Raw genomic sequence first — 13,960 nt, 5'->3', positions numbered from 1 at the left:
CCTGGGCCAAAGGCAGGCGCCAAACCGCTGCGCCACCCAGGGATCCCAAAAAGAAAGATTTCTTACAGTTATAAACATATCCATGATGCACAGGCAGTGTGTCCACGTACCCTTCTGCTATAGGGTCTCTGGTAACACTCAGTGCATGGGCATCTTTACAGACTTCAGGGAGCCTCTTCCTCCTCTTTTCTTCCAGCTAGCTCTAACTTGGGGTGGAGGGAAGGGGCAGAGGGCAGCCATTTGAGAAGATCGAAAGAGAGGTGGCCCACCCCTCCCCAGTTTCGTTTTCACATCTTGTTCCTGTTCCTTTCTCCAACCCCAAGAAGACAGAGGAGGGGTGGTCATTATGTTCCCTCTTCCAGAGCCTTTTGGAGTGATGTAGTGTCTTCCCTGGATGTTTGGCAGTGATTCTCCAGACACTGGACAGGGTTACTGTCAAACCCCATAGAGGACTCTTCTTGGAAGAGGGTCTGAAACACTAAACAAACTAAAAGTCGGAGTCTCTCAAGGGAGGATAGCTGTGGATGTGACGAGCCCATGCAAAGGACCCAGGATTGACTTCTGGGGTCAATTTCCTTTTCCTTCCCTCCTTTCCATCGCCCTCTCCCTGTCTGTCTCTTTCTGTCTCTGCCAGCCCCTGCCCTTTTGAATGTTGTATTTGTGCTTCTAATTTATGGAGACACAAAGTGAGCCCTCCACAGGGACACTGAAATGCATTCCCCCAGTAACTTTGTGCGGGAGGGATGTTCCTCTAGTACAATCAGCACACAGTGGAAGCTCTGTAAGGAGGTCTCTCTAACTTCCAAGCCTCCTGCCCTGGCCTCTGCCCCATGAGCGTGGCCTTCAGTGGGTTTACAGTCAAGAGTTGCCACCGCGTGTGTCACTGCCTCCGGTAGGCCTCCACTGAGGATCAGGCACTCCGGGAGATGCGTGGTAGGCGGTGCCAGCGGCTGCCCCAGGGCGGGGACCTGCGTGCACGCTTCCGTGCTCCATGCTGCCCAGCACCAGAAGGCACGTTGCGATGGCCCCCAGCGCGGCTCATCCCGTTGCTCCAGGTGATGACAGTGACACTCGGCCCAAGCGTCCAGGTCTGTGGCACCTCCGTTTGCTATGAGCGGTGCGGGACCCGGGGCAAAAAGGCGCCCTTCCAGGGATCCCAGAGGCCCGGTCAGACTATGAGTGGTCAGGCACGGGGACCAGAGGATGGGATGCAAAGGGCCGGAGTTGTCCCAATTAAGTGACGGACAGGGAGGAGCTGGTACCCTGAGGTGCTGGCAGGCGGGAAGGGAAGTGGTGGGGGGACCATCCCCATCCCCGACTGACAGCGGTGAAGGAGGGGGCAGGGGACAGGCGGTGGCCCCCACCACCCAGGATAGGCATGCCCGCGGCTGCGCTGCTCCCGGCTCTACTCCCGCTTGGGTCCCCGGGCTGCCCCCCACCCCGGGCTGGCTGCTTCCCCATGCCCTGTAGGTCCTTCATCCCGCACCCTGTTCCCCCAGGCATCCTCACGCCCTGCAGCCTCCTGGAGGGGGGGCGGGGGGGGGCGACTTTCTCTTGTGCCCCTGTCTTGCTGAAAGGAGCTGGGGCCCTCAGTCCGGTATGTTCTCCACTGCCAGCCACCGCCCACCTGGCTTCACCCCACCAGGCCAGAGAAGGGCCATTACCCTTCAGGAGGCCCTGAAGGTGCCATGTTCCCATATTAAAATGCCATGTACTCTGATTTTTTTAAAAATATTTTATTTATTCATGAGAGACACGCAGAGAGAGAGAGGCAGAGACACAGGCAGAGAGAGAAGTAGGTTCCATGCAGGGAGCCTGACACGGGACTCGAACCCGAGTGTCCAGGATCACAACCTGGGCCGAAGACGGTGCTAAACCGCTCAGCCACCCAGGCTGCCCTACTCTGATTTTTTTATATGAAATAGAGCCAACAAAAACATAACGCTGTAGTTTCTAAATGGTATCCTCATGAGGCTCAGAATAAAAAATATGGATATCCTAAACTTCCTACGCTGCGGGAGGCCCATTCTTAAACTTTCACCAGGGTAGCAGCCAGGTTTTCCAGCGAGAAACAGCGGGTGTCTCCTCAAATGCTTAGGAGAGGGGTCTCGGTTCCCGGGGGTCCCCAATTCTGCATCACTGCCCCCTTGATTTTGTTTCAGGTTAAGGGTGGAAGAAATGTGACCTGCACTGTGACCTCACCGCCTTGCAGGCTATGAGAGCTCCTGTGTTCCAGGTTACCGTGGTGAAATCCCCTGTCCCATATTACTAACCTAAAAATGCTGTTTGGGCAATAAAAACATACCAAACCAAATAGAGTGAAAATGCAGCTTTTGTTGTAGTAGCTGAAACAAGGAAGTTGTTTTGTTATTTTAAATCAATTTTTTTTTTGCATTTTCAAAAATTGGGGTAAGCATAAGCAGGTAAGACCCATGCTTTTTTTTTTTAGCAAGGGCCACCTCTACCCTGGTGTGGCTATGTCAGCATCCACAGCCACCTAGACAGATCCACATCACTCTGGTGCCTCCCCAGCTGCCTCTCCAGTAAAAAGTGCAACACGTTCTTGGTGGGCAAGGTTTGCTTTGAGCGTCCACTTGTCTTCTCATTTTTTTCATCACTGGTTGTAGATGGGCTGGGTTTGAATTCAGGGTTTTCTTTCTCCATGTCTGGCTAACACCACAAATGGCTTCACAAAAGGAACACAATGGAGTAAACCTGAAAAAGTTGATGAAATTCAGTTGATTCTATGCCCCCCGCAAGGGGCGCTTCCTCCTGCCACTTCCCTGCCACACATACTTTGTTTCCAGCATAGTCCTATGAGATGGTTTTATCTCCCTTATTCCCCACATCAGACAAGAACCATTAGTTAAAGAGAAAAAGGATTTCAAAGAGGAAAAGATCTAAGGCTGGGGAACTAGGTGCTGAAAAATCTGTTTAAGGTCTGGAGGACCAGGGCTATCTGTGAGGCTAATGACCAATTGTGTTTGAAGACTGCACTCACCCCGATACCGGACCACGAACTCCATACTCCTAATACCTCACTGCATTCCCCCAGACTGCCCTCCCCCATTTTGTGCAGTATTTTTTGAATCTGATGCAGTGCTATTGCTGGGAGCAGGTACTTATTGTGTTCTCAATCCTTGACTCAGAAGAGAAATTAAGGCACTTGCTCAAGGCTACACAGACCTGGGACTAGAAGTGAGAAAGCCAATATCTAGGGGCTGTGCCCCTCCTCACTTCTCTACAGAGCATCTCTGGGCCAGTGTGAACAAATGAGAGAGTCCTATAACCTCTCCCCTTCTGGATAGTTGGATTGGGGTTCACCAGGTGGGTTAGTGTGGTAATGGCACAAAACCACATTACATTATATTGGATGGCTTACCTCACAGACTACTCAGGTTTCTGTAGAGGATGGTCTGGAAGAGGACGGGGATGAGAGGGGAAGATCCTTACCTTATATTTTTCTTCCCTGAGCCCTCAGGCCTTATTGGCTAGGCCCCAGAGGTGACTCACAATGACTCTCAGAACCTTGTGCCCGCATGCAAGATCTGAATACTTAACACTATCACTTGCGTTACAGCTGGTTAAGGGCTGAAAACAGTGAGAGGTGCCAGAGGACGGGAAGTTATTATCCTTATTCATGTAACACCTGATGCAGTTGAACTGATGAAAGGTACGCACTCCTTTCCTTGAGAGGCAGGGAAGGCCCACTCACCCCACTTTCCTGCCACCCCCTATAGAACCATGTCAAGACACTCAGATACTGTGTTCAAGGACTAAAAGACAACAAAAGGGAGAAGAACTATGATTAGTGTCCAGTATTATGTTACCTAAAGAAAGTAGCAAAACTGCCTTTCTCTAAAGGGATTTCCTCAGAAAAAACAAAGCCATCACTCAGGAAATGGATCAGGAAAGGTCAGTTGATATAAGTTAAACACATAAAAACTTTAAATTTTGTGTACACTTCTACTAGAAAATATAATAGAAATACAATGTCCAATTCAAATTAGTCACAAGCACTGTGAAACACAACTATAATGAAATAAAAAAAAAAACAGGGAAAATGTACATGAACCTTCTTATGTACTTCATGTTTGGACATTAAAATAATATTTTAAATTATTTTGGGGAGGGAGAAGGAAGCAAGACTAAGCTTTGAAATGATACCAATTCTCCTCTAAATTTCTGATTTCAGTGTAATCCCAATCATAAATCACAACAGGACTTTGAGTATATATTTGGAACTAGAAGAGAAAATGTGAGGAATTATCCAAAGGGGGAGCTTGTCATACTGCCTATTGAAACATACTCTATAGGGTTAGCAGTTGAAACAGGAATTGAGAAACCTGTAGATGGAATAAAATTGAGATTCCAGAAATATTTTCCAATATATGCGGGGATCAAATAAATGATAAAGCTGGCATTTCACAGCAGATGTCAACCTCAAAGCAGTATCTGACTAAATTGGTGTGTGTGTGTGTGTATGTGTGTTTGCATGTCCGTGTGTTTGGATACATGCACACACATGTGTAAGTAGATGGAGGTGCGGAGGGGCTTCTGGGGCACTTGTTATTTCTCCAATAGGTCATTCTCGATTCCATCCACTTTTACAGTTTTTTTTCCCAGTTGTGCTTCTTCCTAAAGCTGTTTGTGGTGTCCCAACTGGTCATGGAGAAAGGGCGCTCTGAAGTGGGTCCCAGCATGCCCACACAGAACACCAAGAAGAAGGCAGATGAATACCTAAAACCCATATTGGCCTCTAAAAACATGCTGAGCTTTTTACTGGGGAGGCAACCGGGGAGGCACAAAAATGATTAAGATCTGATGGAATGGCTTGTGGACACTGACACAAATGATGCCCGTGTGGAGATGGCCTTTGCCAAAATGCCACATGACTTACTCATGCATGATCCTTGGGGATTATAAGAAATCCCAGAAAATGATGTGGATCAACAAATCCTTCCCCTGATGAAACCATTAAAATTGAAGCTGTGCTTTCACTTATTTTGGTTTGGTCTGTTATTTGTTTCCATGATCTATGTACTTCAGACCTCCCTTTGTGCTACCCGGAGGCCACAAACTGGTGGCGGCTTGCAACCGTCCTAGAGGTTTACTAACAGGGCAGCGTCTGAGGGGTTTGGAATTGAGAGGGGCGCTCCTGGGAGAAGCTGAAAAAACTGCTGAGTCCTGGGTGGCTCAGTGGTTTAGCTCTTGCCTTTGGCCCAGGGCGTGATCCTGGAGTCCCGGGATCCAGTCCCGCATTGGGCTCCCTGCATGGAGCCTGCTTCTCCCTCTGCCTATGTCTCTGCCTCTCTCTCTCTCTCTGTCATGAATAAATAAATAAAATCTCTTAAATGAAAAAAATCATTGGGGTTTTGCCCCTGCTTGCTCTACGTGACAGTCACACAGACGCGGGAATGGCAAATCCCACATTCAGATGGTGCTGACATGAGGGACAGATCGTTCACCCTGTTTCAAGTCCTATTCCCTTAGCTGGGAGATGAGTATACACTATTTTCCTATATATTCTATACATTTCTGTATTCTTGATATACTTCCTCAAAAGAGAATAACAAAAGGGGAGAAAATGAGGCAAGCAGAAATGCACAAGAAAGAAAGAATGGTATATTGTCCAAATACTGGTGAGAGGTACCTGGGTGGCTCAGTTGAGCATCAGACTCTTGATTTCTGCACAGGTCAGGATTGCAGGGTTGTGAGATCCAGCCCCACATTGGGCTCCACACTCAGGGCAGAGTCTGCTTGTCCCACTCCCTCTGCACCTCTCCCCCACTCGTGCTCTCTCTTGCTCAAATAAATAAATAAAATCTTTGAAAAACCCAATATTGGTGAAAAATAACTTTGAGTGTGGAAATCTACTTCCAACCAGACATGTGTCAGAGTGAATTAAATGCATTTTTTAAAATTTTGAGAATAGTTAACATACAATATTATATTATTTTCAGGTGTACAACATAGTGATCCAACAATTATATGCATTACTCAATGTTTACGATGATAGAGATACTGTCACCATATAGTTCTTACAGTATTTTTGACTATATACCCTATGTTATACTTTTCCTCCCTGTGACTTATTTGTAGCTGACAGTTTGTACCTCTTAATTCCCTTCACCTATTTTGCCCATCCTTCCCCCTACCTCCTCTCTGGTAACCACCAATTTGTTGTTTGTACTTTTAAGTCTGTTTCTGTTTGCTCACTTTTTTCCAGATTCAACATATAAGTCCACTCATACGGCATTTATCTTTCTCTGTCTGACTTATTTCACTTAGTATGATACCATGTAGGTCTATCCATGCTGTTGCAAATAGCAAGATTTCCTTCTTTTTTGTGGCTAATATTCAAATGTGTGTATCTCACATCTTTATGCATTCATCTATTGATGGACACTTAAGTTTCTTCCATATCTTGGCTATTGTAGATAATGCTACAATAAAAGTAGGGCTATGTATATCTTTTTGAATTAGTGTTTCTGAATTAAATGCATTTTTACTTTATTTTCATAGATTCATTTATTTATTTTAGAGAGAGAGATCTCACAACCCAGAGATCACTATCCAAAGTGAAACCAAGAGTTGGATGCTCAACCAACTGTGCCACCCAGGGTCCCAAATTAAATGCATTTTTAATTTACAATGTGTCCAAGTGTGGCAGACCCTGAGACAAACTTGTCAGTACAAATAGCTTACTTGAAAGGAAATATCAGGCATGCCTGGGTGGCTCAGTCACTTAAGCATCTGCCTTCAGCTCAAGTCATGATCTCATGGTCCTGGGATTGAGCCCCGCATTGGGCTCCCTGCTCAGCACGGAACCTGCTTCTCCCACTGCCTGCCCCTCCCCCTGCTTGTGCTCTCTCTGACAAATAAATAAATAAAATCTTAATAAAAGGAAATACCAAGTAGCACTGGTGGGATGTGGGGAAATGAGACTTGCACGGAAGGCAGCTAATTAAAGTGGGGGATGATCCAGCAAGTTACCATTTTGGCAAGTGTAGTTTATTTGGAGGGGGGCACTGTGGGAGACTGGGTAGAACATATTTCACATCCACCTCAAGGATGGGACGAGGAAGCTGGAGTATGTAGCCACCAAATATCTAACCATTATTAATAAAGTACTAGCTACTTTCAGGATCAGTAAACCTCCGGCACTTCTGACAGCCTTGTGTCATGTCCAGCATGCTCCAAGGGTGAGAAAAATTCCTCAGGCAGAGTCATAGGTGATTATAGTGAGCAGCCTTATAGGTGTAGAGGTGAGAACTGGCTTTCAAGGTCAAGAATCAAAATACATAAGTCAGTGTCATAGTCATTTTTAGTGCTGTCTGCTCCTTATATATGTCAATATTCTACCTACTATGTAAAATTTTCAATGAAATGTAATTACATTTCTTCTCTAGAGCTGATCATATATTACACATTTTTTAAGATTTTATTTATTTATTGGACACAGAAACCGTAGGTAGGCAGAGTGGCAGGCCAAGGGAGAGGGAGAAGCAAGCTCCCTACAGAGCAGGGAGCCCAATGCGGTGCTTGAATCTCTGGATTCAAGACCCTGGGATCATGACCTGAGCCGAAGGCAGACACTTAACTGACTTAGCCAACCAGGCTCCCCAAGCATTACACATTTTTAAAGATTTATTCATTTGAGAGACAGAGGGAGAAAGTGCACAGGCATGGGGGTGGCAGGGGAGGGGAAGAGGGAGAGGAAGAGAATGCTAAGCAGACACCCCACTGAGTGCAGAGCTGGACTTTTACTGCAGGCTCAATCCCATAAGCCCAATATGAAGAGTGGGATGCTTAATTGACAGAGCCACCCAGATATGCTGATCATGTACTAAATGCATAACCAATTGGCATTTATAATTAAATCTGGTTTCAGGAGCCCCAGTACCAGAAATTTTTGAGAGTTTACAGCTGTCTAAGGAATGTTTGCATTGTGGACATTAGAATCTTCTCCTGGCAGAAAGGAGAACAAGACTTCTGTCATCAGTTCTGCCTATAGATATGCATTGCTGGGCAACAGGTCTCCCTGGGATTTCATAAGGATCTTGGGGTGCGGGTGTGAACAGTCATCCAGTCAAGCAGGGCCCTGGCTGCTACCTCTACTGTGCTGCAGGAGGGATTCCTCAGCATGCGGAGGGCAAAGCACCTCCTCTCTGGTCTCCCAGAGCAGGTGAAACTATATTTATTAATGTCCCCATTATTACCATCTTTGTGGTAAGGACCAGGTCACCCTTTAGGCTGCTCCTCCTCCCTGCTGTGCAGAGCCATGACCACACATAGCATCCTCTGAATGTGAGCTTCTTGTCCCAGAGGTTCTCAAAAATTTTGCTCTGGCGGGGGTGACTCCTCTTCATTGCCAACACAGTCACCAGTGGTCACAGAGGGCTTTCGTCAGCTTGATGGAGGTCCAGCTATGAATCTTTGTCATGGTTCACATTAGGCTTTCACTGCCCAGCTCTACTGTTTCTTGTTTTTCTGTTTCGAGTCCCACCAGTCATCAGCTACTGGCAAAATCCCTAAGAGCTATCACAATATCAGGCTGCAGTTTGGGAGCACCATGCAAATGACTGGGGACTCCTAGTGGCTTGGAGGATCCCAGCTACTTGCCCTGTGAATTAACATTAAGAGTTGCTCCATTTATTTATTGATTTTTTTTAAGATTGTGTTTATTTATTTGGCAGAGAGAGAGAGAGAGCACAGGTTGGCAGAGTGGTGGGCAGAGGGAGAAGCAGACTCTCCACTGAGCAGGGAGCCTGATGTGGGGCTCCATCTCAGGACTGGGATCATCACATGAGCCAAGGTCAGATACTTAACTGACTGAGCCATTCAGTTGCCCGGACTTGCTCCCTTTAAAAAAGTTCCAGTACAATCTCTGGATTTACAGTAAGACAGGCTAAGAGAACTTGGAAATAACTTAAATGGGGCATGAACATCTGAGATAAAACACAAGAAAGGATTCTAACCATGACCAGCCCAGCAGCCCACAAAGCAGATTTGGGAAGGGAAAGTATATTTAGAACTCACTGCCAATCTGTTAGGGATCCCCACCACCTTCCATTTGTGTCCTGGGCCTGGGGCTCTGCTCACCACTTTAAAGCTTAGAAAAATAGATGCCAAAGTATTTCAAGGAGTACTAGATCTATGAGATACTAGCAACTCTTCTGTAAGTAAAGTACTCCCTTGACCAGTAAGGCTGGGGAACTAGACAAGGTGTTATATCACCCAAAGGGTGATACACAATGTCCATCAGCATTGGAGTATACAAGAAGCCTTTTATTTAAAAAAAGATTGATTTATTTGAGAGAGAGAGAGAGAGAGGAAGAGAGAGTGAACATGAGTGGAGGAAAGAGAGAGGCAGGCTCCCTTCTGAGCAGCAGAGCCTGAAGCGCAGCTCAATTCCAGAACCATGAGATCATGACCGAGGCAAAACAAAAATGCTTCACCCACTGAGACCCAAAGACACCCTTCCAAAAAGTCCTTTAAAATTTTTATTTATGAAAAAAATTTATTTATGTATTTATATGTTTATTTATTGATTTAGTAATTTATTTATTCAAGAGACACAAATACAGAGAGGCAGAGACACAGAGGAAGAAGCAGGCTCCATGCAGGAAGCCGAATGTGGGACTTGATCCTGGAACCCAGGGATCATGCCCTGAGACAAAGGCAGATGCTCAACCACTGACAAACCAAAGCTACCCAAAGTCTTTTTTATTAAAGATTTTATGTCATTTTACTTTTTCTGCAATTGTCTTTTGTAAAGATTCTATTTATTTACTCATGAGAGATTCAGAGAGAGGCAGAGATACAGGCTGAAGTAGAAGCACGTACCCTGGGAGAGACTCATGCGGGACATGATCCAGGACCTCAAGATCACATCCTGAGCCAAAGGCAGACGCTCAAGCACTAAGCCACCCAGATAACTCCTTTTAAAAATGTTTAGTTGCTTTTAAGTCATCTTTACTCTGAACCAGGGGCAGAAACTCACCCCTTGAGATCAAGGGTAACATACTATTCCACTATTATTTTTAAATTTTGAATATTTTATTTATTTATTCATGAGACACATAAAGACATGTAAACACAGACAGAGACATAGGCAGAGGGAGAAGAATGGTTCATGCAAAAAGCCCAAAGTGGTACTAAATCCCGGGACTCCAAGATAACTATCTAAGTGAAAGGCAGTAGCTCATATGCTGAGCAAAACAGGCATAACCTATTTTATTTTTAAAAATATATTACTAATTTAATCATGAGACACAAAGAGAGGTCTTTTTTAATCTTACAAGGTTTGGCCAATAGGAATTGCAAAAAAGTATACTTCCAATCAAGGATAGTGGCATGAGAAAGGCCTGGCTCTACTCACCCGCACCCTGCCCTGCCCGTCCACCCCTTGGACACAGTCCCCGATCTTCCCTGGCCTCTGGCAACCACAAATGTTTCCGATCTCCTTTTTTTTTTTTTTTTTTTTTTTTGTTAAACGTAGCCTCTGTGCCCGATACAGAATCCAGTGCAGGATCTGAACCCACAACCCTGAGATCAAGAGTCAGGCGCTCAACCCAATGAGTACCCAGGTGCTCCACTCTGTTCTCCCCTCACATCATTTTGTCATTTCAAGAATGTTTTCTACATGCAATCCTATGGTCTGTAGCCTTTGGAGATGGGCTTCTTCGCCCCCACCCAGCACAATTCCCTGGAGATTTCTCCAAGTCATTCTGTGTAACCAACCACATTTGTTTCTTTGTATGGCTGTATAGGTATACCGCAGGGGTGTTGCAACAGTCATCCAGTGAAGGGCCGCTGGGTTGTTTCGAGCTGTTGGCTACTACAAAGAGCCTGGTATGAACATGTACTTGTAATTTTTAAAACAAGAGTTACATTGGTTTGAGAGAGAGAGAGAGAGAGGGAGAGAGAGAGGGAGAGACAGAAAGCCTGAGAGTGAGAACACAGGGAGGATGAGCTGCAAACAGAGGGAGAGGGAGAAGCAGGGAGCCCGATGCGGGGCTCGAACCCAGGACGCTGGGATCATGACCTGAGCTGAAGGCAGGCGCTTCAGCGACCGAGCCACCCAGGCGCCCCCTGGCGCCGTGTACTCGTAAGTGTTATTTTTAGGATCGATGCTTTATGAGTTCATTCTGACATCTCCTTAATTCTGGAGTTAGTATCACTTGACTGTTGTCGTCCAAGTGGAGGATTTCCTGGTTCTTCGTACGAAGGATGAATTTCCATCGTGTCCTAGCCATTTCGGATAGTACGGGAGGACACACCGGGCTCTCTTTCCACTTGGTATTTGAGCAAGCAGTCGTCCTGTGGAGGTTTGGCCTGCAGGTGCTGGCCTAGTGTTGTGGGCTGTGGTTGCAAGGACAAGATGATTTTCCAAGTCCGCGTGGCGCTGTTTCTCAATTATCTGTTTTACAGACATCTGTTCAAGCTACGCGCGTGCGGCTGGCAGCCGGGACCCGGAGACCAAGGGTTGCCTGAGCCAGCCTTTGGGGGGCGGGGGGCGCTGGGGCCTTGGCGGTGCTCCTTTGGTCGCCTGGGTTTATGCTGCTGCTGGGACTTCCACTTGTCCCTGCGGATCTTGCTGGAGGAAATGGAAGAGATCTCCCCAGGCCAGGCTACCTTAGGATTCTCGGTGGGGCAAAGGATTCCAGTGCCTTCGGGGCAAGCAACCGTTTCCAGTGTTGGGAACTTTGGGAGGCAGGATGCCCTCTACCAGTGGAAGAAGGGGACCATTCTGGGCCAAACGCTTGGAGCCTGATTCGCCGCGTCGCGTCGGTGCCTGCGGGCAGCAGGGCGTCTCGGGGTGGGGTGGAGGAGGGCATTTTCTGGCCCAGCTGGGAAGGACAGGGTTGCTGGGCCAGGCGCTTTGTTGTGCCGCGATCCCCCTTGCTGGAGTCCCATGGTTTGGGCGTGTCCTTGTCGGAGGGGGGGATCTCAGGCTAGGTGGAAAACGAGAGTGCTTCCCAGGCGGGATGCCCCTTGTGGTGACGTGTCCTTTGCATGTGACCCAGTGACAAGGTGTCTCCGTGTCAGGAGGGGAACCTCGGACGTTGGTGGGGAGTGGAGTCCTCTTGGAGCTTGGCGGAGGGCCGACTGGACCATAGGAGGCTTGGAGCACTGCAGCCCAGCGGGGAAGGGACCTGTTATTCCTTTACTGTGTCCCCATCATTTCAGGTATGGTTACCCCTCCTCCCCCCGACAGTTGCCTTCTCTTAGGAGACTTGAGTCCTACGGGGCAGGGCCCAGGGGTTGGGGAAGGCACACCACGTGCTACTAATCTGCGGGATGCTACCCAGTAGGGACGCTGTTGTCCTGGGCATTTCTCTCATCTCCATCATTATCTGTCCCCTGACTTCTCTCTTGCCCCCTCAGGGGGGCCTCGCGGGACAAGATGATGGAACCGGGTGGTGTGCAAGGTGCTGCTGTGTCCCCCCATCACAAACACACCCCCCGCCCGCCGGTGCCCCTCCTCCTTGCTGCCTGCTCCTCTCCTTGGGGCCCTTGCTGCTACGTGCACCTTCTCTTCAGACGGTGCTCGCAGCAGGACCTGGATGTCATGTGGCCTTGTCTGGGATCAGGTCACCCTCCGCCAAGGGGCCTAGTAGCCTTGGACTCAAGCCTCACCTGACAGAGCTGGAGGAAGGGGAGCTGCACCTTGGTGGATGTCCTAGGGCAGAAGGAATAGCGACTGGGGACCCCCTGGCCCCCATACACACACTCAGACTCCATCTCAGATACGGCGCCTGCTCCGAGGTATTGACTCCTAAAACCTCAGGGCACTTCTTCTTCTGGATTGGATTCTCTGAGCTGTCTCTTCTCCGCTCGTATCTTTAGCCCGTTCTCCAGTGACTCCCATTTCAGGGGACCCGGCCCCGTGTTCCGGCTCATCCGTTGTCACGGGTCTAAAACATACAGCAAGGAGGGTCTGCGTGCCCAGGCGTTTCCATCAAGCGTGACTTAGAGGTTTGGAGATGTGGAACCAAGGGCTCTATCCAAAAGAGCAGGTTGTCTTCATAAAGTACGAGCCGTCCATGCGACGAAATATTTCACAGAAAATTGTTAAAATGCCCATAAGATATGACAAAAAGCTAGCGGCTAGACTGTGGTGGGAGGGCTAGAATGGGCGCTGCGCACTTAAAAGATTCTCCCTTTGTAAAAAGCTTATTCGCCTCTGAGTCCTCTCTGCACTGAACGAGGGGCTCATGCTCACACCCCTGAGTTCAAGGGTCACACTCTATTCCTTTCTTAAAAACGATTGCATTAAAAAAAAAAAAAACGATTGCATTGATTGATTTATGAGAGACAGAGAGAGGGGCGCCTGGGTGGCTCAGCGGTTGAGCATCTCCTTTGGCTCAGGCCGTGAACCCCGAGTCGTGGGACAGAGCCCCGCATCAGGTCCCCTGCTCAGTGGGAGCCTGCTTCTCCCTCTCCCTCTGTTGCTCCCTCTGCTTCTGCGCTCTGTCTCTCTCTGCCAAATAAAGAAGATCTTAAAAAATATAAAACCGCAGGATGCATCAGAGTCTGAGCTTCACACCAGTGCGCTTTGGGCTAGCGGTCCTAGCCTGCTGGGAAGAAGTCAACGACGTAGGAGCTCATCCCGAGAAGCCAGCCACAGACAAACGCAGAAAGGGGCAACCGCAGTGGTTACCAGAGGCCACACTCACCTCCCTCACCTTGCTTCCTTTCTCCCAAAGCCATAAAGCTGCAGGTCCTGACCTCTTCCGTAGTTAGCAGAAGCTGATGAAAGCCACGGACTCACTTCCCAGAAATACACAGCGCGCGCGCGCACACACACACACACACACACACATCCCATGTCAAAGGTTTACAAAATGTCCATGAACATCCAAGGGCCCTCTATGACTGTGCTGCCCCATACGATAGTGCACGTCCCGTGTGGCAGTTTCAGTTGAATTAATCTGAAAGATTCACTTTCTCA

The 13,960-nt window shown here is 47.9% G+C and overlaps 1 protein-coding gene and 1 long non-coding RNA gene across 3 annotated transcripts; one reads left to right on the top strand and one right to left on the bottom strand.

The window, feature by feature from the left end:
• Positions 1-2,314: 2,314 nt before the first annotated feature.
• Positions 2,315-3,519, bottom strand: LOC140627380 (embryonic testis differentiation protein homolog B-like). 2 transcript variants are annotated; one of them, XM_072815626.1, is made up of 2 exons: positions 3,383-3,519; positions 2,315-2,715 (listed from the first exon to the last, which is right to left on the bottom strand). In XM_072815626.1, exon 2 carries the CDS (start codon positions 2,662-2,664, stop codon positions 2,476-2,478), a length of 189 nt encoding a protein of 62 aa, XP_072671727.1. In that variant the 5' UTR covers positions 2,665-2,715; positions 3,383-3,519; the 3' UTR covers positions 2,315-2,475. The 2 variants fall into 2 exon arrangements, with proteins under 2 accessions (XP_072671727.1, XP_072671728.1); XM_072815627.1 differs by having other exon boundaries at positions 3,454-3,493.
• A 10-nt stretch (positions 3,520-3,529) lies between these two features.
• On the top strand, positions 3,530-5,004 carry LOC140627381 (uncharacterized). The gene is made up of 2 exons (XR_012026161.1): positions 3,530-3,673; positions 4,614-5,004. It is a non-coding gene; the product is annotated as an uncharacterized lncRNA (long non-coding RNA).
• The last annotated feature ends 8,956 nt before the right edge of the window (positions 5,005-13,960 follow it).

This window comes from Canis lupus, chromosome X (assembly GCF_048164855.1).
Source record: "Canis lupus baileyi chromosome X, mCanLup2.hap1, whole genome shotgun sequence".
Lineage (NCBI taxonomy): Eukaryota > Metazoa > Chordata > Mammalia > Carnivora > Canidae > Canis > Canis lupus.
The sequence above is the reverse complement of the archived record's forward strand: the minus strand, read 5'-3'. Positions and strand labels throughout refer to the sequence as shown.

What these genes read in the sequence shown, in the direction of transcription:
- LOC140627380 (XM_072815626.1), bottom strand. Translation starts at nt 2,664, where the DNA reads ATGGAGAAAGAAAACCCTGAATTCAAACCCAGCCCATCTACAACCAGT.